Here is a 24,637-nt window from a genome sequence, read left to right as displayed (position 1 = left end):
AGCTGGTGAGGGTGTAGGTAGGTGTAGGTGGTAGCTAGGTGGGTGTAGGTGGTAGCTGGTGAGGGTGTAGGTAGGTGTAGGTGGTAGCTAGGTGGGTGTAGGTGGTAGCTAGGTGGGTGTAGGTGGTGGTATAAATGTGTGAATAAAGAGGATGGAGGTAAATAGCGATAATGCAAGTGCAGGCATGGAAATGGAGAAGGTAGCCAGTCAAATAAGAGAAGTATACCCTCGCCTGTGATGGACCGTGATGATACCAGACCATGCGTGGCTTGCCCGACATGTTCTCTCACTCCCGACACTGAATGGTAGGTTACCTCACCTTACGATTACCTTCCCTTGATTCTGGCAGTCAAGGTCTCCGCGACCTGGTCTCTGACAGGGCTGATGATTTGGTTTATCAGGCTGTTGGAGCTCGTAGCCTGTATGAATCACAGCCTGGTTAATCAGGAAGCCTTTGGAGGTGTTTATCAAGTTTTCTCTTGAACACTGTGAGGGGTCGGCCAGTTATGCCCCTTATGTGTAGTGGAAGCGTGTTGAACAGTCTCGGGCCTCTGATGTTGATAGTTCTCTCTCAGAGTACCTGTTGCACCTCTGCTCTTCAACGGGGGTATTCTGCACATCCTGCCATGTCTTCTGGTCTCATGTGATGTTATTTCTGGGTGCAGGTTTGGGACCAGCCCCTCTAATATTTTCCACGTGTAAATTATTATGTATCTCTCCCGCCTGCGCTCAAGGGAATACAGAATTAAGCATTTTAGCCGGTCCCAATAATTTAGATGGTCTATTGCGTGGATTCTAGCAGTAAAGGATCTCTGCACGCTCTCCAGGTCAGCAATTTCTCCAGCTTTGAAAGGGGTTGTTAATGTGCAACAGTATTCCGCTCTATATAGCACTAGCGTCTAGAAAAGTATCATTATTGGTATGATATCTCTTGGTTGAAAGGTTCTTGTTATCCAATCTGTCATTTTTCTTGTAGTTGCTACGGATACTTTGTTATGTTCTTTAAAGGTAAAGTCCTCTGCCATGAGTATACACAAATCCTTTTACGTTCTATGGTATTACACACAGAAATCACAATAGCGTGATGCATCAAATGAACAAATCCTCAAGGGCCGTGATGAGGGTTCGAACTTACGTCCGAGGGGGATCCCAGACGCGCCTTAATCGACTGTGCCACGACATGGTTAAAAGAATTGTAACCGGGAGTGCTACTTGCCTCACACGGCAAGTAGCTTGCTATTGTTATTTCACTTTCACTTGCTATTGTTATTTCTGTGTGTAATGAAGTAAGGGTGAAGAGGTAGAACAGCTTGTTGACAGAGCGCGGGTGCATGGGGGCAGTTGTGTAAAACCCTGGTTTGTGTCTCGGAGAGGCTGCAGGATCTGCGTGAGGGCAGTAGCACCCCCGGTTGGAATTCTTTTACCATGTCGTAGCACAGTCGATTAAGGTGCGTCTGGGATACTCTTGGACGTAAGTTCGAACCCTCATCTCGGCCCTTGTGGATTTGTTCATTCTATGGTATGATTTGACTTAGTTTTGTACGTGGTTTTCGTTTTCATATTTAAATTTTTTTCCATAGTGCAGTATTTGGAACTTATCTTCATTAAATGCCATATAATTATCTGTGGCCTTTTGAAAGACCTGATTCACATCAGATTGGAAGTGTGCTGTTTCCTTTATGTTGCCTACTCTCATGAAGATCCTAGTGTCGACCAGACCACACACTAGAAGGTGAAGGGACGACGACGTTTCGGTCCGTCCTGGATCATTCTCAAGTCGATAATCAAGAATCGACTTGAGAATGGTCCAGGACGGACCGAAACGTCGTCGTCCCTTCAATTTCTAGTGTGTGGTCTGGTCAACATACTTCAGCCACGTTATTGTGACTCATCGCCTGCATCCTAGTGTCATCTACAAAGGATGATACAGTGCTATAGGTTGTGTCCTTGTCTATGTCCGATATGAGGATGAGAAAGAGTACTGGAGCAAGCAGAGTACCCTGGGGGACTGAGCTCTTCACGGTTGATGGGCTGGATTTAACTTTATTAACTATACACACCGGGTTCTGTTAGTTAGGAAGCTGTAGATCCATCTTCCTGTTTTTCCGGTAATTCCCATTGAACGCATTTTGTGCGTAATAATACCACGGTCACATCTGTCGAAGGCTTGTGCGAAATCGGTGTATATTCCGTCAGCATTTTGTTTGTCTTCCATGTCATCTAACAACCCGTTCTCGCAAATTTAATAAATCAATATTGACTTATTAAATATGTGCATAGGTGACATACTTAACATAATAGTTTCCCTTGAAAAGCTTCATAGAAAACACCGACCTTACCTAACCTACTTAGTATGTTAAGATAAGCATCTTATTGCTTCGTAATTACAATTATTACCTAACCTATACCTATAATAGGTTAAGTAACAATTGTAATTACGAAGCTATAAGATGCTTGTTTTAACATACTAAGTAGGTTAGGTAAGGTCGGTGTTTTCTATGAAGCTTTTCAAGGGAAACTATTATGTTTAGTATGTCACCTATGCACGCAACTAATAAGTCAATATTGACATTAAATTTGCGAGAACGGGTTGCATCTAAGGCCATGTCAAAGTGGTCCAGCAATTGGGAGAGGCAAGAATGTCCGGTTCTGAAACCCTGTTGACCAAGTTTATGTAGACGCAGTGATTTTATGTTTTTTGCGATCATACTTCTTATACCCCTTTCAGAGATTTTTATGTGTGATGTTAGTGCTATCTGCCTATAGTCCTTTGCATCTGCTTTATTCCCTCCTTTATGGAATGGTGCTATTTCTGTTGTGTTTAGTATGTCAGGCATAACACCAGTATCGTATCCAAAATATATTTAGGGCCTGAAACAGTGCTTTTTTAGAGTTCTTGGTGAATATGGTGTGCTAGGAATCAGGGCCTGGTGCAGAGTGCATAGGCATACTGTCTACGGCTCCTTCAAAATGAAGTGGATTTAGGGTGACATCTGATATATGATTTGATGTTGATATCACATTCATAAAGAATTCGTTTGGATTATCGATCTTCAGTGTCTTTAAGGACTCACTGAAAACGAAATCGTACTGTTGTTTCAGAATGTCGCTCATTTCTTTGTTGTCATCTGTGTAAGTTCCATCTCCCTTTCTCAGGGGGCTCAATACTAGATGTGGTTTTTGTTCTAAATTTTGCACAAGGGAAAAAATATTTCGGATTTCTCTCTATTTCGCTGATGGTATTTGCTGTCTCAGCCTCTCCTGGGTTGTATGTGATTCTTGTACACCATTTGTCTCATAGCGAGGAGGTCTGGTCGAGGTCCGGGGGGGGGGGGACGTAAGCCCCGAAATCATCGTAAGGTAACCGCAAGGTAAGGTTATCTTGAGGTTATCTTGAGATGATTTCGGGGGCCTAGTGTCCCCGCGGCCCGGTCCTCGACCAGGCCTCCACCCCCCAGGAAGCAGCCCGTATCAGGTGACTAACTCCCAGGTATCTATTTATTGCTAGGTAACAGGGGGCATCAGGGTGAAAGAAACATTTAGCCCATTTGTCTCCGCCTCCACCGGGGATCGAACCCGGAACCTCAGGACTAGGAATCCGAAGTACTGTCCACCCAGCTGTCAGGTGCACTACACTATTCTCTCGTGATTCTTGTAGCTCTAGTTCAATCGTTTGTTTCTCTACATCGCATTCTTTGTCGTTCATGAGACAGGGTGATGGGGAGCCGGTCGGCCGAGCGGACAGCACGCTGGACTTGTGATCCTGTGGTCCCGGGTTCGATCCGAGGCGCCGGCGAGAAACAATGGGCAGAGTTTCTTTCACCGTATGCCCTGGCAGTAAAATAGGTACATGGGTGTTAGTCAGCTGTCACGGGCTGCTTCCTGGGGGTGGAGGTCTGGTCGAGGACCGGGCCGCGGGGACACTAAAGCCCCGAAATCATCTCAAGATAACCTCAAGAAGGGTTAGGTTAGGTTACCTAACCTAGCCTAACCTAACCTTCTTTGTGGTTCTTGAGATAGTGTGGGGCGGTCATGTTCTGCGATTCGTTTTCTTCGTGTATAGAGGTTAGGTCGTTCTCGGTCTAGTCTGTATCTCTTCCTCTTTTTTTCTTAGAGGTCTGCGGCTTGAGCATCTTTCTAGTGCCACCGAGTTTATTTTCTTGAGGCACTGGTTTAGGTTTGCATTTTCTAGCTGTTCTTCTCAGCTTATTTATATGAGGTCTTGGTTTATTATTTAAATTAAAGTTGCTGAACTTTCCTCCTAGAATTTGAGACTGGCTGTGCAGGTCTCTTGCCCCGTGCTTGTTTGAACTTTAATTAAATTGTGATCTGAGTAACAGGTATTTGTAATCATTATGTTCCTGATCAATTCATCGTTATTTGTGAAAATATGGTTTAGTGTTATCTTTCTTGTTGGGTTTACTATTTGCTGGTTTAGTGTAAATCTGTCGCACCTCCGTAGTAGGTCATGTGTGTGTGAGTGTTCATTTAGGCCAGTTCCCAGTATTCTCTCGGATGTAACTGTATTTGCTACGTTCTTCCATTGTAAGATGAAGTCGCCAAGCAAGATGTTTGGGGCTGGATTTGTAAGTTTTTCTTAATAGTATTCTATTTTCATTAGTGTGTTTTTAAACTGCTGAGGATTTGCCTCTGGTGACTTATATACAAGGACAATAAACCACATTTAGGACACACAGAACTCACACTAACGTGATGCATCACATGAACAAATCCACAAGGGGGATTTGTTCACATTTAGGACCTCTATTTTGATTATCAGCACTTCCACCATATCGTTTGTGGTGTTTAGCAGCTGAGAGTGTCTTTGATGTACAGGCTGACCCCATCCTGTAGCTTGTGTTTCTTGACACACCTGAAAAGATATTTATCCATATTTATCTCAGGTATCCATATTTCACTATCACAGTAATCTTTTGTACGAGTTTCAGTTAGGGGGCCACAGACACTGCGTTTGCCTCATTTAGGAGGCAAACGCCTCTTAAATGGCCTCCTAAATGTTACCTAGCAATAAATAGGTACCTGGGAGTTAGTCACCTGCTACGGGCGGCTAAATTACAAATTGTAATTTGTAATTTAAGATGCCAGCAATAAAGTGAACTTAGTGTGATTTGCGGGTTTTTATACACTGAATGTTGGTAAATATAAATGATGTTACCGTATTTGTGGAAGTGTTGGATGTTTTACTTGGTGTTAATATCTGGAGGGACCACAAGAATGAGAGGAAATGATAAACCAACCAGACTTGATCTGGTATTCACCCTGAATGAATAGAGGGTGAATACCCCTCTATTCATTCAGAATAGAATGTCAGTCAAATGAATGAAAGTCAAATCATATGAATACTGATTTGACTTTCATGAGGGAAGTCAAATCAGAACCCCCCCCCCCCCATAGGGATGAGTGACCCCAGTGTCCTAATATTTTAGTATCTGGAGGAAGTAGTATTAACTCATCTAAGGAACGAACCGAAAAGTAAAAGGCTGGAATACGAAGGGGAACTATGATGAGATTAGAAATTTGTAATAGGAATACCATGGGAGACAGAACTGAGAGGAAAGTCTGTACAAGGCATGATGTATGAGTGATGGGTGATGAGACGTCATCCAGAAGTGTCAGGAGGCAGAAAACAGGTTTATCCCGGTCCAGAAATAAAAAGCAAAAGTGGGGTCCGTGGTTCAAGCAGGCATGTAAGGAAGCAAGGCAACTAAGCACAAGGACATGGAGGAATTACATAAATAACAGGACACAGGAGGAGGAGGAGGAGGAGGGAGATAAGGGAGGAGGCCATATATATGGCCAGGTGTTCCTTCAGAGAGCAGAGAGAGATATACCAGAGGGCCAGAAATGGGGCAAAGAAATGGGTACCTCAGTGTAAGGAGAGAAGCAGAGAGGCAGTTTGAAAATGACACAGCAAATAAAGTCAAGACCCAATCAAAACTGCTATACTGCCACTTCAGGAGAAAAATAACATTGAAAGAACTGGTGATGAAACTGAAAAAGGGAGTGAATGGGTACACAGAGAATTATAAAAAGGTGTGTGAAGAACTCAGCGAGAGATTCCAGGAGGTTTTCCACAATAGAGCAAGAAGTCCCTGAACTAAGAGGGCTGACGATAAACCAAGCAGACTTGGAAGATATTGAAATTAACAGAGATGTGGTTAGGAGGTATTTTCTCGATCTAGACGTGACTAAGGTTCTTGGACCTGATAGAGTCTCACCATGAAGGCTAAAAGAGCGGGAAGAAACTCTTTGCATATCACTATCTATGGTGAATAACAAGTCACAGGAATCAGGAGACCTACCAGAGAGTTGAAGGCAGCTAATGTAGTCCCAATACACAAAAAGAGGGATAGGCAGGAGGCCCTATTCAGCCCCAAGTCAGTCAGCCCCAAAGGTGATTGAGAAGATGGTGAGAAAAAGCCTGGTAGCACATCTGGAGAGAAGGGACTTTATAACACGTCACCAGCATGGGTTCAGGGAAGGCAAGTCGTGTCTCACAGGTTTAATAGAATTCTATGATCAAGCAACAGCCATTTAGCAAAAAAGAGAAGGATGAGCAGACTGCATTTTCTTGGACTGTCAGAAAGGTTTTGACACAGTATCTCATAAGAGACAGTTGCATAAGTTGGAGAAACAAGCTGGAGTAACTGGTAGGGTGCTCCAATGGATAAAGGAGTACCTAAACAACAGGAAGCAGAGAGTTACTGTGAGGGGGTGAGACCTCAGACTGACGTGATGTCACCAGCGGAGTCCCACAGGGTTCTGTACTTGGAACTATCTTGTTTCTGATATACGTGATTGATCTTCCAGAAGGTATAGACACATTCCTCTCAATATTTGCTGATGATGCTAAAATTATGAGAAGGATTCAGACAGAGGAGGAAAGCAAAAGGTTACAGTATAGCCTGGACATTCTGAAGGAATGGTCCAACAAATGGCTACTAGAGTTTAACTCGAGCAAGTGCAAAGAGATGAGGATAGGCGTAGGGAGCAGAAGGCCAAACACAAGGTACCAACTGGGAGAGGCAGTCCTTCAGGAGTCAGAAAGAGAGAAAGATCTGGGAGTTGATAACACACCAGACCTCTCCTCTGAAGTTCAAATCAAAAGGATAACATTGAAGGCGTATGCAAGGCTGTCAAACATAAGAACTGCCTTCAGAAACTTGTGTAAGGAATCATTCAGAGCCATGTATACTTCATTTAACACAAAACGAAGTTAGAAAAAGTTTAGAGGTATGCCACCAGGCATACCTCTGAACGTGCTGATAGGAATGCTGAATAGGAATGCTGAATAGGAAGGTGCTGATAGGAACGTGCTGATAGGAACATTCCTACGTGTTGATAGGAATGAGCTACGAGGAAAGATTACTGGAACCCTGGAAGACAGAAAAGTTAGGGGAGACATGATCACGACCTATAAAATTCTTAGAGGAATTGATAGGGTAGGTAAAGATTAACTGTTTAACACGGGTGGTATGCGAACGAGGGGACACAGGTGGAAACTGAGTACCCAAATGAGCAACAGGGATGTTCGAAAGAACCTTTTTAGTGTCAGAGTAGTTAAGAGATGGAATGCATTAGGCAGTGATGTGGTGGAGGCTGACTCCATACACAGTTTCAAGTGTAGATATGATAGAGCCCAGTAGGCTCAGAAATCTCTACACCAGTTGATTGACAGTTAAGAGCTGGGACTAAAGAGCCAAAGCTCAACCCCCGTAAGCACAAATAGGTGAGTACACACACACGGGGCCTGATAGCTGAGTGGACAGCGCTCTGGACTCGTGATCCTAGGGTCCGGGTTCGATTCGAGATAATGGCAGAAACAAAATGGGCAGTTTCTTTCCCCCCTGATGCTCCTGTTACCTAGCAGTAAATATTTAACTGGGAATTAGACAGCTAGTACGGGCTGCTTCTTGTACTTACCTAGTACAGGAAGGTGTGTGTGTGTGTGTGTGTGTGTGTGTGTGTGTGTGTGTGTGTGTGTGTGTGTGTGTGTGTGTGTGTGTGTGTGTGTGTGTGTGTGTGTGTGTATATGTGTGTGTGTACTCACCTAATTGTGCTTGCGGGGGTTGAGCTTTGGCTCATTGGTCCCGCCTCTCAACCGTCAATCAGCTGGTGTACAGATTCCTGAGCCTACTGGGCTCTATCATATCTACATTTGAAACTGTGTATGGAGTCAGCCTCCACCACATCACTTCCTAGTGCATTCCATTTACTAACTACTCTGACACTGAAAAAGTTCTTTCTAATGTCTCTGTGGCTCATGTGGGTACTCAACTTCCACCTGTGTCCCCTTGTTCGCGTCCCACCAGTGTTGAATAGTTCATCCTTGTTTACCCGGTCGATTCCCCTTAGGATTTTGTAGGTTGTGATCATGTCCCCCCTTACTCTTCTGTCTTCCAGTGTCGTAAGGTGTGTGTGTGTGTGTGTGTGTGTGTGTGTGTGTGTGTGTGTGTGTGTGTGTGTGTGTGTGTGTGTGTGTGTGTGTGTGTGTGTGTGTGTGTGTGTGTGTGTGTAGTAATGTTGTGTGAGAGGATATGGTTGAGAGGGTCGGGGGGAGGGTTAGGTGGGGTATAGGGGCGTGCCTGGAGCGTGACTACCCCCCCCCCCCGTACCCCCACCACCCACATCAGTGGTGGAGGGAGTGCCAAGGGTGCCAGCCCCACAATCTAGTCGTGCTGCTGCCACCGTCGCTGGCACATCTCACTCCTGCAGCCGCCAGTACTCGCCACCTGCCTGCCTACCCACTTGCACCTGTGTCTCGCTCCAGTGTCGTCTTCCCTAAACCACACAGACTCACCTTCCATTGCACATGTGCTTCTCTGAAACTGGAAGACATAAATAATTGTCAGTTACCCTTCAGGTCGAGTTTCCAGCTGGTCAAACACCTGCCTGGTATAGCCCTGTTATTCCCGACGGAAGTCCGCCGCCGCCGCCGGTGTCTCCGAGAGCAGTGGGTTACGAGAGACAAGTGGTGGACGACCCACCCCATGTGACATTCAGATGTGTGGTAGCGTTGTTTGTTGTGATAGACAGTGGAACAAGCCCACTGGCTGGTGCTCCGAGCTTGCAACTACCATCAACACAACCGCTAACTATTCCTCTCTCAGGAGGCACCACAACTGCATTTTTAAGTCATAAAGTAACAGTGAACGACCACGAGATTTTCATCTCCACCAAACCAGCAACACCTCCTGACGTCTTAAGGCCACTGGCAGGCTCGTGGCTCTTCTCATTACATATACAACATTGTAAACGCTAGAATAGCAGAGAGTAAAGTCGGTGTGTCGTGCAGGTGTACATGCTGGTGCTGGAGCTGGCACCAGCACCGAGGAGCACCTCAACAACTACTCGGAAACACTCACACTAGGAGTGGAGGACCAAATAACACAGGCCGTGACCACGACACCAACGGCCTGCGTTTCTTTCCACTTACCAATCGCTCTAATATACTCTACTTAATGCCTCACTTAATGGAGAGGAATAAAGTACGTGAGTGGTATATAAAGTACATTTTCTGTGTACTGGTGTATTGTGAACGAAGTGCAGTAATTTGTACCGAGATGAGTATCCAGTTGTAGAGCGTGTAACTCACCACTGCTTCATGGTGGGTGTAAGCTCCCTCCTGCTGTACTCTAAACTGTAATTGGAAGAGTAAGGGGAGAGAGAGTGTGTGTGGTGAAGAGCACAGAGTGTACCAGTGTGGTGCGTTGTGGTGCCGCGGCCAAGACCCCTGAAGGCCACACTGTTGCTATGAAGCGTTAACTCGCTCCACACATACCCACACAAATACTTTTAGTGTTTTATCCCCGCCTGTGTTCTTGGTATCTCTCAAGTGTTAAGTGATATTTATGGAGCTATGTAAGTGTTGATATCAGCTGAGACAACTTCAGGAGATAAGATAAAATGCTCGAGATAGCGAGGAGAGCCGACTAAGGTGCTCCAGAAGTGTCATACACTTCATCTCTGCCATACAACTTTTCCACAATACAAGTCTCGCAAAAAGCACTTGTTGTGATTTTTTTGTAGCGCGTATCATAGAGTTCCTTCAGTAGTGTGCTTCATAGAGTTCCTTCAGTAGTGTGCTTCATAGAGTTGCTCTTGAGAGTGGAACCTCTTGTAGCGTGCATCATAGAGTGGAACTTTCTGTAGGGTGACACCATAAAGTAGAACTGTCAGTGTCACTTAAAACAGGCACTCTCATCAGTGCTAGGCGTTCACGCGGGCCCTGGAGCAGGCACTCTCACTTAACACGCACAGACCCGGGTCCAGTCGCCACACCAAACATCAAGTTACTTAGTGTGTGAAGCGGAGAGTGGTGACTGAGGCAGGCACCGGCGTCAGAGCTGGTGCGGGGAAGTGTGTCGTGTTGGGCGTTGTGGTGTGAGTGTGGAGGACTAGACACAGGTGCCGTGGGAGGCAGGCGCCATACTAGACACAGGTGCCGTGGGAGGCAGGCGCCACACTAGACACAGGTGCCGTGGGAGGCAGGCGCCACACTAGACACAGGTGCCGTGGGAGGCAGGCGCCATACTAGACACAGGTGCCGTGGGAGGCAGGCGCCATACTAGACACAGGTGCCGTGGGAGGCAGGCGCCATACTAGACACAGGTGCCGTGGGAGGCAGGCGCCACACTAGACACAGGTGCCGTGGGAGGCAGGCGCCATGATACACACCACAATGAAGCAGGAACTGGAAGACTTCCTCACCTTCACCTCAGACTCGCCAGACACCCTGGTCAGGGAGGATGTGATGATCGTCTCATCTTCACAGTGTTTGGTAGGTTCACCTTCACGTTCTTCTCCCTCACCCTACACCACCCTCATAGACAGCCGCTTGCTCGCCCCTTATTCTACAGTCAGTGGCACTGTTATCTTCGTCGGTGGCACCAATGCTGCTCTTAGTGACGCTGGGCCCTTCAACAGTGCCACCGCTGGCTTTAACAGTGAAAACTATTCCTCATCAGTGAATCATGAACAGATTTCTTATACATGTCACTTGCATTATACACTTGCACCTACATTACACCTGTATTATATATTGCACACATATTATACCTGAAAGTGACAACTGAACATTCACTACACTTGCACCTACATTACACCTGTAACTATAATATCTGAACATACATTACCACCGCGCATGTATAACACCTGCGCATGTATAACACCTGCGCATGTATAACACCTGCGCATGTATAACACCCGCACATACACTACACCTGCGCATGTATAACACCTGCACATACACTACACGTACACATACATTACATGTATACTGGTGTTAAGAGCACTACAAAAGAGTGGCGGTAACCTCCGGCGCAGCTCACGTTGCTGGGCCCGTCAAAACGTCCCCGCGCCCGTCAAGACGTCCCCGCGCCCGTCAAGACGTCCCCGCGCCCGTCAAGACGTCCCTGAGCCCGTCAAGACGTCCCCGAGCCCGTCAAGACGTCCACGCGCCCGTCAAGACGTCCCTGAGCCCGTCAAACCGTCCCCGCGCCCGTCAAGACGTCCCCGCGCCCGTCAAGACGTCCCTGAGCCCGTCAAGACGTCCCCGCGCCCGTCAAGACGTCCCCGCGCCCGTCAAGACGTCCCTGAGCCCGTCAAGACGTCCCTGAGCCCGTCAAGACGTCCCTGAGCCCGTCAAGACGTCCCTGAGCCCGTCAAGACGTCCCCGCGCCCGTCAAGACGTCCCTGAGCCCGTCAAAACGTCCCCGAGCCCGTCAAGACGTCCCCGCGCCCGTCAAGACGTCCCTGAGCCCGTCAAGACGTCCCCGAGCCCGTCAAGACGTCCCCGCGCCCGTCAAGACGTCCCTGAGCCCGTCAAAACGTCCCCGCGCCCGTCAAGACGTCCCCGCGCCCGTCAAGACGTCCCTGAGCCCGTCAAGACGTCCCTGAGCCCGTCAAGACGTCCCTGAGCCCGTCAAGACGTCCCTGAGCCCGTCAAGACGTCCCCGCGCCCGCCAAGACGTTCCCGCGCCCGTCAAGACGTCCCCGACGCCCGTCAAGACGTCCCCCCCGCCCCGTCAAGACGTCCCCGCGCCCGTCAAGACGTCCCCGCGCCTGTCAAGACGTCTCCGCGCCCGTCAAGACGTCCCCGCGCCCCTCTGCTCTTCACAAACCTCCATCATGAGTATTTATACATGTGTTTAAACAGAGAACAAAAGTTGTTCTCCCGTGCCTCTTCTGAAGACGTGCTTACAATTATTTATCTATACTACCACAAAATTGGCACCCCCTCACAGAGAAACTTTTGTACCCCCACAGAGAAGTTCTCGCACACTCTCAGAGGACCTTGCGGAACCCCGCGGAGAACCTCTCTCTCACGCCACACGGAAAACTTCTGGCATTTCTCACTCCCGTAGAGAACCTCCAGCGCCAACAGGGCCTTTCACAACCCCTTCCCTACAGAGGGCCTTCCTCACCCCCCACACAGAACCTCCCGCACTCCTAGAGAAGTGACTTCTTAGCGCAAGTGCTAGCTCAGTCGGCTGAGGACAGGATTGGTCCTGGGTGGGGTTCCAGGGCACCGCACGATGTTAAGGAACATTTTCTTACGTCTGATGCCTTTTTTGACCAAACAGTAAATACGTAACTGAGAGTTAGTAAACCGTTTTCTTTGGTATTTCCGACCGCTTATCAATTTTATTGAGGCAAATCTAATATAAACATCTGTAACGTGTCCAAAACACATGTGCCCGTCAACACGTCCGGAGAGGGAATTAAAATATTTATTATATAATTTAAACAATACATGCAATTGGGAAACAAAATATGCAGCCTTTCTGGAAAACAGCATTGAATCCTCAAACATCAACATATTGTATAGAGACTTTAAATGCAGAAGTACTTGTGACTACCTTTGTGAGGTTCAGGATTCAATGGTCCCGCGGCCCGGTCACTTATATGACACCGGTGCTCGCAGCCTGACGTATGACGCCGTGTGTGCCTATGTAAGAAGATAAACCAAAACAAAGAACATAGATGAGAATATTACAAACCATATCATCAAATTAGCAGAAGACACAAAGATTTATGGTACAGTGGGAAATGATGATAATATTGAAGCCTAAGAAAGAGATCTACAGGCACTCCACAAATGGTCAGAAGACTGGCAAATGCTTTTTAATATCGACAAATGCAAGACCTTGCATGTGGGGCATAACAACCCACGCCACAACTACCAAATTAATAACATTACATTACAGCAGATTGATAAAGAAAAAGAACTTGAAGTCAAAATCCAGCACTCACTAAAAGTTGCACAACCGGTGGGAGCAGCAGTCAGAAAAGCTACCCCAAACCCTTGGAATAATCACGTGTACTTTTGACTATAAGGAAAAGAAGGTAATGATTCAACTGTATAAATCTCTGGTGCGCCCCCATTTGAATTACTGTAACCAAGCATGCAGACCTTATCTCGGAAGGACATAAGGCGTCACCAGTGGAGTCCCGCAGGGGTCAGTTCTTGGACCTATACTGTTTCTGTTATTTGTAAATGATCTCCCAGAGGGTATAGAATTGTTCCTCTCATTTTTGGCTGATGCTGCAAAAATTATGAGGAGAATTAAAACAGAGGAAGATAGTATGAGGCTACAAGATGTCCTAGACAAACTGAACGAAAGGTCCAACAAATGGCTACTAAAGTTCAACTCGAGTAAATGTAAGATAATGAAACTAAGGCGGTGGAACAGGAGGCCAGACACAGGATACAGAATGAGAGATGAAGTCCTTCATGAAACGGACAGAGAGAAAGATCTAGGAGTGGATATCTCACAAAACCTGTCTCCTGAAGCCCACATAAAAAGAAAAATATTTGCGGCATATGCGAGGCTGGCTAACATCAGAACAGCGTTCAGGAACCTGTGTAAGGAATCATTCAGAATCTTGTACACCACATATGTAAGACCAATCCTGAAGTATGCGGCCCCAGCATGGAGCCCGTTTCTTGTCAAGCACAAGACGAAGCTGGAAAAAGTTCAGAGGTATGCTACTAGACTAGTCCCAGAACTAAGAGGCATGAGTTACGAGGAAAGGCTGCGTGAAATGCACCTTACGACACTGGAAGACAAGAGTAAAGGGAGACATGATCACTACCTACAAAATTCTCAAGAGGAAATGACAGGGGTAGATAATGATAAACTGTTTAACACGGGTGGTACGTGAACAAGGGGACACGGGTGGAAACTGAGTACCCAAATGAGTCACAGTAACGTTAGAAAGCACTTTTTCAGTGTCTGAGTAGTTAACAGTTGGAATGCATTAGGCAGTGATGTGGTGGAGGCTGACTCCATACACAGTTTCAAATGTAGATATGATAGAGCCCAATAAGGTCAGGAATCTGTAACACCAGTTGATTGACAGTTGAGAGGCGGGACCAAAGAGCCGACGGGCTCAACTAGGTGAGTACATAGCTGCTCTGGAGAAAGTGCAACACCGAGCAACAAAAGTCATTCCAAAGTTAAGTGATCTTCCGTATCAGGAACGGTTGAAGGCCACTGGAGTAACAACTCCACAAACCAGGTATGACTTGGCGGATCTCATTTTTACTTTTAAAATACTGAACAAGTTAAAGGATGTTGATCCGGACAATTTCTTCTAAAGGTCAGATGTAATACAAACAAGGAACAACGGTTTCATCCTATCGCTTGTACCCAGACGCAGCTGAAACTTGCTTAACTGTCTCAAATGAACAGGTTCTCAAACAAGAAGATTAACATTCGTCAGCCCTTAAAATCTTACGTTATCTTGTGAGTGTAAAATGGGAAAATCTTTTAAGAACAATATCCATATTTGACAAATAATATTTTCCTAACTTAAACAATGTGGGGTTTATTATTCTACACATATTTCTAATGTCTCTCAGTTGTTCACAGTCTCGTAGATAGTGGTCAAGGCGGTGTCCATCACTCTCACCACAGATTCTGCAACTCCACTGTTCAACTGTTGTTTCCATTCCGAATCTCCATGGATATTTGTATCCAAGACAGATTCTTGCTATTACTGATTCTATCCCTCGGCCACCTCATCTTCGGCCATAATGATTGGGATTGCCAGCAGCAACCATGTTGTACCAGCGTACAGATTCACTGATTTGTTCTTCTATCCTCCTTTCCTCAGTTACCTTGTCACGGTGATATTGCCTCTTATTTGTAGAGTCTTGGGTATGAAGTATTCAATATGGTCTCCTTCAGCGCCTTATGATGCCATTAAGTCTACCGCGAACTCCATTACAGTGTAATACCACTATATAATATGAACTAATAATGAAACACAACTACTTATACTGAGTAACACTTCCTATCGGTTACACTTGGTAACACTGTTATTGAACACTGTAATATGAGCTGACATATGATGGTTACACCGGAACCAAAAGGTATACTTTTAAGGGAATGTTACACAGGATTAACTACGCTGCCACCATCTGCCTTGTCCATTGAGACTATATCAAGCAACGAGGCAAGAAACATTGATTGACTTGGAGAGTCCTCTTCCTTTAACTTTCATTAATTATGGGACGGTTGTTAGCAAACTATATTTAGAGGCTAAGAGGATTCAGCAATTGACACAGACGGGAAATTTAACACGAGTTTATTGAGAACAAAATTATGCTAATCACCACTATAACTCCTACTCTAACACTGGCCAATAGTTAAGAAATTTAGACATGGAACAAAACCCTCAGAGATCACACTTTACCTTAAGACCTCTGTCTCTCCCTCCGGTGGATTCACTCTGTTCCTCCCTGGCTGTGTGATGTTCTCACAGACCCACTACTGACCCTGGTGTCCGGCACTCTGTCTCCACTACGTCTGCTCCAAGATCAATATATACACCTCAAAAAGGGGAGAGGGGGGGAGATTTGCTGTTGCTACCTACACCGAAAGAGGTTGGGCCACACGTGCACAAACACTAAAAAAAATTTTCATTAAGCTGGTTTGACATTCACCATACACTGTTCAACAGAGGAATTATTAATTACGTGTGTGACTGACCTCTGACCTGGGCTAAAAGGGGGGGGGGGAGATCCATGGATGTTTACACATAAGAATCTGGGGTCTAATTCCATTACAATGTTTGACAAGAGTATCATGAAATATTACATACTTGAAACTAGCTGATTAAGACTAACCCAGGAATTTTTAATCAACATACAGAGGTCATCTGGGCTGACCTCTTGGAGAAGGCTTTCCTGGGTGTGAACTCTACAGGGGGGGGGGGAGGGGGGGGGGAGGAGAGTCATGAGTGTTACAGCAGTTCCATTGTAGGACAGTGAGATTTTCTTCACTGTGGGGATGTTGGTCATCAGACGTGCTGTGTGCGGTGTTGTTGCTGGAGACAGTGTGTGTACTGGAGGTGTTGTATGTGGTGTTGCTCTACCGTCATGTGCTGGTGTTACTGTGTGTATTGGTGTCAGTGGTCAGTGGTGTTGTGTGCACTGGTGGTGTTGTGTGCACTGGTGTTGTTGTGTTCCCTGGTGTTGATGTGTTCCCTGGTGTTGATGTGTTCCCTGGTGTTGATGTGTTCCCTGGTGTTGATGTGTTCCCTGGTGTTGATGTGTTCCCTGGTGTTGATGTGTTCCCTGGTGGTGTTGTGTTCCCTGGTGTTGATGTGTTCCCTGGTGTTGATGTGTTCCCTGGTGTTGATGTGTTCCCTGGTGTTGATGTGTTCCCTGGTGTTGATGTGTTCCCTGGTGTTGATGTGTTCCCTGGTGTTGATGTGTTCCCTGGTGTTGATGTGTTCCCTGGTGTTGATGTGTTCCCTGGTGTTGATGTGTTCCCTGGTGTTGATGTGTTCCCTGGTGTTGATGTGTTCCCTGGTGTTGATGTGTTCCCTGGTGTTGATGTGTTCCCTGGTGGTGATGTGTTCCCTGGTGTTGATGTGTTCCCTGGTGGTGTTGTGTTCCCTGGTGGTGTTGTGTTCCCTGGTGGTGTTGTGTTCCCTGGTGGTGTTGTGTTCCATGGTGGTGTTGTGTTCCCTGGTGGTGTTGTGTTCCCTGGTGGTGATGTGTTCCCTGGTGTTGATGTGTTCCCTGGTGTTGATGTGTTCCCTGGTGTTGATGTGTTCCCTGGTGTTGATGTGTTCCCTGGTGTTGATGTGTTCCCTGGTGTTGATGTGTTCCCTGGTGTTGATGTGTTCCCTGGTGTTGATGTGTTCCCTGGTGTTGATGTGTTCCCTGGTGTTGATGTGTTCCCTGGTGGTGATGTGTTCCCTGGTGTTGATGTGTTCCCTGGTGGTGTTGTGTTCCCTGGTGGTGTTGTGTTCCCTGGTGGTGTTGTGTTCCCTGGTGGTGTTGTGTTCCATGGTGGTGTTGTGTTCCCTGGTGGTGTTGTGTTCCCTGGTGGTGATGTGTTCCCTGGTGTTGATGTGTTCCCTGGTGTTGATGTGTTCCCTGGTGTTGATGTGTTCCCTGGTGTTGATGTGTTCCCTGGTGTTGATGTGTTCCCTGGTGTTGATGTGTTCCCTGGTGTTGATGTGTTCCCTGGTGTTGATGTGTTCCCTGCTGGTGTTGTGTTCCCTGGTGTTGATGTGTTCCCTGGTGGTGTTGTGTTCCCTGGTGTTGATGTGTTCCCTGGTGGTGTTGTGTTCCCTGGTGTTGATGTGTTCCCTGGTGGTGTTGTGTTCCCTGGTGTTGATGTGTTCCCTGGTGGTGTTGTGTTCCCTGGTGGTGTTGTGTTCCCTGGTGGTGTTGTGTTCCCTGGTGGTGTTGTGTTCCCTGGTGGTGTTGTGTTCCCTGGTGGTGATGTGTTCCCTGGTGTTGATGTGTTCCCTGGTGGTGTTGTGTTCCCTGGTGGTGTTGTGTTCCCTGGTGGTGTTGTGTTCCCTGGTGTTGATGTGTTCCCTGGTGGTGATGTGTTCCCTGGTGTTGATGTGTTCCCTGGTGGTGATGTGTTCCCTGGTGTTGATGTGTTCCCTGGTGTTGATGTGTTCCCTGGTGGTGATGTGTTCCCTGGTGTTGATGTGTTCCCTGGTGGTGTTGTGTTCCCTGGTGTTGATGTGTTCCCTGGTGGTGTTGTGTTCCCTGGTGGTGTTGTGTTCCCTGGTGGTGTTGTGTTCCCTGGTGGTGTTGTGTTCCCTGGTGGTGATGTGTTCCCTGGTGTTGATGTGTTCCCTGGTGGTGTTGTGTTCCCTGGTGGTGTTGTGTTCCCTGGTGGTGTTGTGTTCCCTGGTGGTGTTGTGTTCCCTGGTGTTGATGTGTTCCCTGGTGTTGATGTGTTCCCTGGTGGTGTTGTGTTCCCTGGTGGTGTTGTGTTCCCTGGTGGTGTTGTGTTCCCTGGTGTTGATGTGTTCCCTGGTGTTGATGTGTTCCCTGGTGGTGTTGTGTTCCCTGGTGGTGTTGTGTTCCCTGGTGGTGTTGTGTTCCCTGGTGGTGATGTGTTCCCTGGTGTTGATGTGTTCCCTGGTGGTGTTGTGTTCCCTGGTGGTGTTGTGTTCCCTGGTGGTGTTGTGTTCCCTGGTGTTGATGTGTTCCCTGGTGGTGTTGTGTTCCCTGGTGGTGTTGTGTTCCCTGGTGGTGTTGTGTTCCCTGGTGGTGTTGTGTTCCCTGGTGTTGATGTGTTCCCTGGTGGTGTTGTGTTCCCTGGTGGTGTTGTGTTCCCTGGTGGTGTTGTGTTCCCTGGTGGTGTTGTGTTCCCTGGTGTTGATGTGTTCCCTGGTGGTGTTGTGTTCCCTGGTGTTGATGTGTTCCCTGGTGGTGTTGTGTTCCCTGGTGTTGATGTGTTCCCTGGTGGTGTTGTGTTCCCTGGTGTTGATGTGTTCCCTGGTGTTGATGTGTTCCCTGGTGGTGTTGTGTTCCCTGGTGTTGATGTGTTCCCTGGTGGTGTTGTGTTCCCTGGTGTTGATGTGTTCCCTGGTGTTGATGTGTTCCCTGGGGCAACGGTAGTACTGTGCCTGCTGTTATGTGTGGTGGCTCGTGTTGCATCATTATACACCAAGTTACAACCGCTAAACTCTCCTGAGACGAACTCTGGCCCTGCAGAATTTGGAGTATGGCCTCCTGGTTCTTTTGGATTGTGTATAGATCATTCTCAAGTTTATTTTGCTTGATCATTAATTCTTACTTGACTGGGTGATTATTTTATCACGTGGGTAATCATTGCTTCCATATCGGGCGGAATTGTGTTGTCTAAACCCAGTAGTGTGTTGGTTGGTGAGGTGAGGAGGGAAAGTGGTTGGTTGGGCTATCGATGTGATAATATAAACCTTTATTCTCTCTGAGGATGGTCAGTCATACAGGGCCATGTGATCAGTAGCCTGCGCTTGTAAACTTTGAACACATCGTGAGAATATCTCAAGAACACGAGAGCGGACAAAGAATTGCAAAGACAGAGCTCTGTTATGGTACATAATTTTGTATTATGAACATATTTAGGTACATAGATTGTGTTTATGTTATTAATACATGAGGTACATCTGCATTAGTGCAGCTGCCCTAGACTATATGAAGTGGAGTACAGTGTGTCAAAAAGCTAACTAGGTGATGCTAAGAAATCCCCATCACACAGTATGGTTAGTCATACAGAGGCATGTGATAAGCGGTCTGCACTGGCAGACTCCGGATGCATTTTGGGGATATCATCAACACAAGATTGAATATGGTAGCAGTGGTAATACAAGTCCCCATCTCGCAGGATGGTTAGTCATACAGGGCCATGTGTTTAATAGCCGGCACTGGCAAATTTTGGGTATACTGTGAGGATATCTTCAAGAATACGAGAGTGAATAAAGTAATTGCAAAGCTCCAGGTACCTCATGCCAACTGGTCTGAAAGGTCTAATAACTGGGCATTCAGTGATGTAGTGCGGGAGATCATGCCGTAGTTCCTGCTCACAGAGTTTGCAACTGGAGTGCTCAGGATTGGGAGACCCGTCACCTGCAGCCACCTGCCACAGGTAACGGTAACCCAACCTGATCCTTGCAACCACTGTGTCGCACAGTCTAGTGGACGTTTTGTGCTGTCCATAGATGTAGGTTTCAGATCTGAACAAATCATAGCTTTTTATACTAGTACTTTCAGGTCGTTGGGAGTCAGTAAGTTCTTTCCTATCAGATCTGAATGTTTGGACCAATACAGTTTTGACAGCAGAGATGGGGATACCTAGATCTAATTCAACTTCAAACTTGTTACACGCTAATTTGGCTGCAATGATTCAAGTATCATACACACCTGTCACCAAGAAAGATAATGAGAATCTTGCTCTACTCAAAGCTGTCACTCTTGAAACAATTGCCTCCTCCATCGAGAGTCTAAGATCTCACGAGCACTGTGTCTACACCGACGGCTCAGTCCAGTCTTCTACTGGACGGACTGCAGCGGCATGTAGGTTTTATAGAAATAATATCTGCACAAAGTCTGTCAGTGTCAGGTTAAACAACTGGCTGACCTCCACACAAGCAGAACTAGCAGCATTACATTTAGCAACCAGCACATTAAAAAATATTGGAGGAGGAATAATATTCTGCGATTCAAAGTCTGCTCTTCAAGCAATCGAAAACTTCTCTTGGAAGATCGACAGCAAGAACCTCATACTCCCAATTATAAATGACCTAATTGATGCACAGAGTAAAGGGTCTCGAATCTCCTTTGTATGGATACCTTCACACATAAATATAACCCATCATAATGAGTGATGTAGTGCGGGTAACCTGAGACAAGTAAACTCTACGGGAAGTGTAACCACTGCTCTGGCCCAGTCCTCGCTAGTTCAACTGGTCCTTCTCATAACATACAACCTCTTGTAACTATGCGCACCATCGTAAAAATATCGACGTGATGGACAAAGATAAAGTAGAATTTGGCAATTTTCGTTTTATAGAGTTCGGAAAAATAAGATAAAAACCAAACTTAAGTATTCCTAGGCCTAGTTTACCACATATACGTATGTAATTAGGCCTCAAATAGCGTGTATTAAGCCTTGTTTGTCCAAGGCTTAAATTTCTACTGGTCCATTACGTCCATATTTGTACAAGCGACAACATGCCACCATAAGTATAGTACTTTCATGATAGGAATATGGGCTGTCCCATCAGTAGAGTCAGGTGTTCTCAGTTTTCACACTTAACTTGATCTTTCAATGTAAATCAATTGATAAAGTCTCGAACAATCTTTGATCTGAGAGCTATTGTAAAATATTTCACTTACACCATATAATCAAGCATGGAAGAGAGACAGACAGACAGACAGACAGACAGACAGACAGACAGAGACACAGACAGACAGACAGACAGACAGACAGACAGACAGACAGACAGACAGACAGACAGACAGACAGACAGACAGACAGACAGACAGACAGACAGACTGACAGACAGACAGACAGACAGAGACACAGACAGACAGACAGACAGAGACAGACAGAGACAGACAGACAGACAGACAGACAGACAGACAGAGACACAGGTCACCAGGAACACACTGACCTCAGCTACATTGGGCAACACTTTCCCCGTTACATAAAGGGAAGGGAAGAAAGGTGAGAGGGTTGGGAGGGAGTGGGGGGGGGGTGGTGGGAGGTCTCGAATCAATCCCCAACACCTTTCCCTCTACACCCCCCTGCCCCTCCCTATACCCCCCCCCCCCGTCCCCCATCCTGGTCTCTGTCAAAACTAGTTTACGATGTAGGGAGGGAAGCGACGACCCCAGACCAACCACTCACAACCCAAACATCCTTGATTTGGCAACCACCTGCCAGGTGTGGCAGTCACCTGCCAGGTGTGGCAGCCACCTGCCAGGTGTGGCAGTCACCTGCCAGGTGTGGCAACCACCTGCCAGGTGTGGCAGCCACCTGCCAGGTGTGGCAGTCACCTGCCAGGTGTGGCAACCACCTGCCAGGTGTGGCAGTCACCTGCCAGGTGTGGCAACCACCTGCCAGGTGTGGCAGCCACCTGCCAGGTGTGGCAGCACTCACCATGATAGGTTGATTTACATGACCTTAATGATTCATGTTGAAAGCTGTTAATAATATTGGCAGACCAGATATGAGGCTGTCAGGTCGGTAAAGTTTCATCTTCATCACATAGGAGTACATGACTAACATGTACATGACTAACATGTACATGACTAACATGTACATGACTAACATGTACATGACTAACATGTACATGACTAACATGTACATGACTAACATGTACATGACTAACATGTACATGACTAACATGTACATGACTAACATGTACATGACTAACATGTACATGACTAACATGTACATGACTAACATGTACATGACTAACATGTACATGACTAACATGTACATGACTAACATGTACATGACTAACATGTACATGACTAACATAGTACATGACTAACATGTACATGACTAACATAGTACATGACTAACATGTACATGACTAACATGTACATGACTAACATGTACATGACTAACATGTACATGACTAACATGTACATGACTAACATGTACATGACTAACATGTACATGACTAACATAGTACATGACTAACATAGTACATGACTAACATGTACATGACTAACATGTACATGACTAACATGTACATGACTAACATGTACATGACTAACATGTACATGACTAACATGTACATGACTAACATGTACATGACTGACATGTACATGACTAACATGTACATGACTAACATGTACATGACTAACATAGTACATGACTAACATAGTACATGACTAACATGTACATGACTAACATGTACATGACTAACATGTACATGACTAACATGTACATGACTAACATGTACATGACTAACATGTACATGACTAACATGTACATGACTAACATGTACATGACTAACATAGTACATGACTAACATAGTACATGACTAACATGTACATGACTAACATGTACATGACTAACATGTACATGACTAACATGTACATGACTAACATGTACATGACTAACATGTACATGACTAACATGTACATGACTAACATGTACATGACTAACATGTACATGACTAACATGTACATGACTAACATGTACATGACTAACATGTACATGACTAACATGTACATGACTAACATGTACATGACTAACATGTACATGACTAACATGTACATGACTAACATGTACATGACTAACATGTACATGACTAACATGTACATGACTAACATGTACATGACTAACATGTACATGACTAACATGTACATGACTAACATGTACATGACTAACATGTACATGACTAACATGTACATGACTAACATGTACATGACTAACATGTACATGACTAACATGTACATGACTAACATGTACATGACTAACATGTACATGACTAACATGTACATGACTAACATGTACATGACTAACATGTACATGACTAACATGTACATGACTAACATGTACATGACTAACATGTACATGACTAACATGTACATGACTAACATGTACATGACTAACATGTACATGACTAACATGTACATGACTAACATGTACATGACTAACATGTACAATCCATAAGTGTTTCATACTGTTAGATGAAGATGTTTGATGAGTAATTCATATCTTGTAAATCTAACTATTAGCAATTGAGCAATTACCATCATGTAAGTCTAACAACCTATATTGAGTGCTTTATAGCTTTAGTTTTTAATACAATCTTATACCATGTGACGGCGTAGTCGCCGGCGAGTGTGGGAACACTCGCCGCGAAGGTTCGAGCCCTCATCACGGCTTCTACGGATCTTCTCCTTAGTGTTAGTGCACAAGTACAAGTGCAATAATCATTGTTGGTTAAGTGTGTGTGGGGGGGGGAGGAGCAGGGGGGGGGCTGCCCGAGTCCCCTGATGAACGGCCAGGGTCACGAGGTGTGAGTGCCTCCAGGTGCCAACAGCAGTAGTGCCAGTGCATCATCTGCTACGTGTGTGAGCGACTCGAGGTGGTCGCGTGAGAGGTGTGACAGTACCAGAGTACACCCCGTCACCCCTGGCGGCTGCGTACCGCCGCTCTTAACATAATGCCGCTATCTTGCCTTGGGGGAGGAGATTAAAGAACACAAGCGCGTCCACACACACACACGCGCGCGGGCGGGCCTGCCGGCTGAGTGGACAGCGCTCGGCATTCGTAGTCCTAGGGTCAAGGGATCGATCCCCGGCGTAGGCGTAAAACATTTTTATTTCACCCTGATGCTCCCTGTTCACCTAGCAGTAGATAGGTACCTGGGAGTTAGACAGCTGTTACGGGCTGCTTCCTGGGGAGTCTGGTAGCTGACTGGACAGCGCGCAGGACTCGTAATTCTGCGACCCGGGTTCGATTCCCGGACCTGGCAGAAACAAATGGGCAACATTTCTTTCACCCTGATGCCCCTGTTACCTATCAGCAAATAGGTACCTGGGAGGTAGACAGCTGTTACGGAGCTGCTTCCTGTGTGTGTGAGTGTGTGTATGTGGGGGGGGAGGGGTGTAATTACCTAAGTGTAGTTACAGGATGAGAGCTACACTCGTGGTGTCCCGTCTTCCCAGCACTCTTTGTCATATAACGCTTTGAAACTACTGACGGTCTTGGCCTCCACCACCTTCTCACCTAACTTGTTCCAACCGTCTACCACTCTGTTTGCGAAAGTGAATTTTCTTATATTTCTTCGGCATCTGTGTTTAGCTAGTTTAAATCTATGACCTCTTGTTCTTAAAGTTCCA

General features: G+C 46.2%; 1 protein-coding gene across 4 annotated transcripts in view; it reads left to right on the top strand.

Annotated features, from left to right (window-relative positions):
* The window catches only part of LOC123755869 (steroid hormone receptor ERR1), a 203,873-nt gene that overhangs the window by 90,294 nt on the left and 88,942 nt on the right, over window positions 1–24,637 (top strand). The window contains exons 1-2 of one of the 4 annotated variants that reach the window (XM_069300148.1): window positions 8,686–10,462; window positions 10,565–10,801. The exons of the other annotated variants lie outside the window; for them this stretch is intronic. Coding sequence (XP_069156249.1) covers window positions 10,688–10,801 — 114 coding nt within the window. The 5' untranslated portion in view covers window positions 8,686–10,462; window positions 10,565–10,687. Of the gene's footprint in view, window positions 1–8,685; window positions 10,463–10,564; window positions 10,802–24,637 lie in introns of those variants that run through there. 4 annotated transcript variants of the gene reach the window in all.

The sequence above is a fragment of the Procambarus clarkii genome, chromosome 43, assembly GCF_040958095.1.
Source record: "Procambarus clarkii isolate CNS0578487 chromosome 43, FALCON_Pclarkii_2.0, whole genome shotgun sequence".
NCBI lineage: Eukaryota > Metazoa > Arthropoda > Malacostraca > Decapoda > Cambaridae > Procambarus > Procambarus clarkii.
This window is presented reverse-complemented; position numbering and strand designations above follow the sequence as displayed.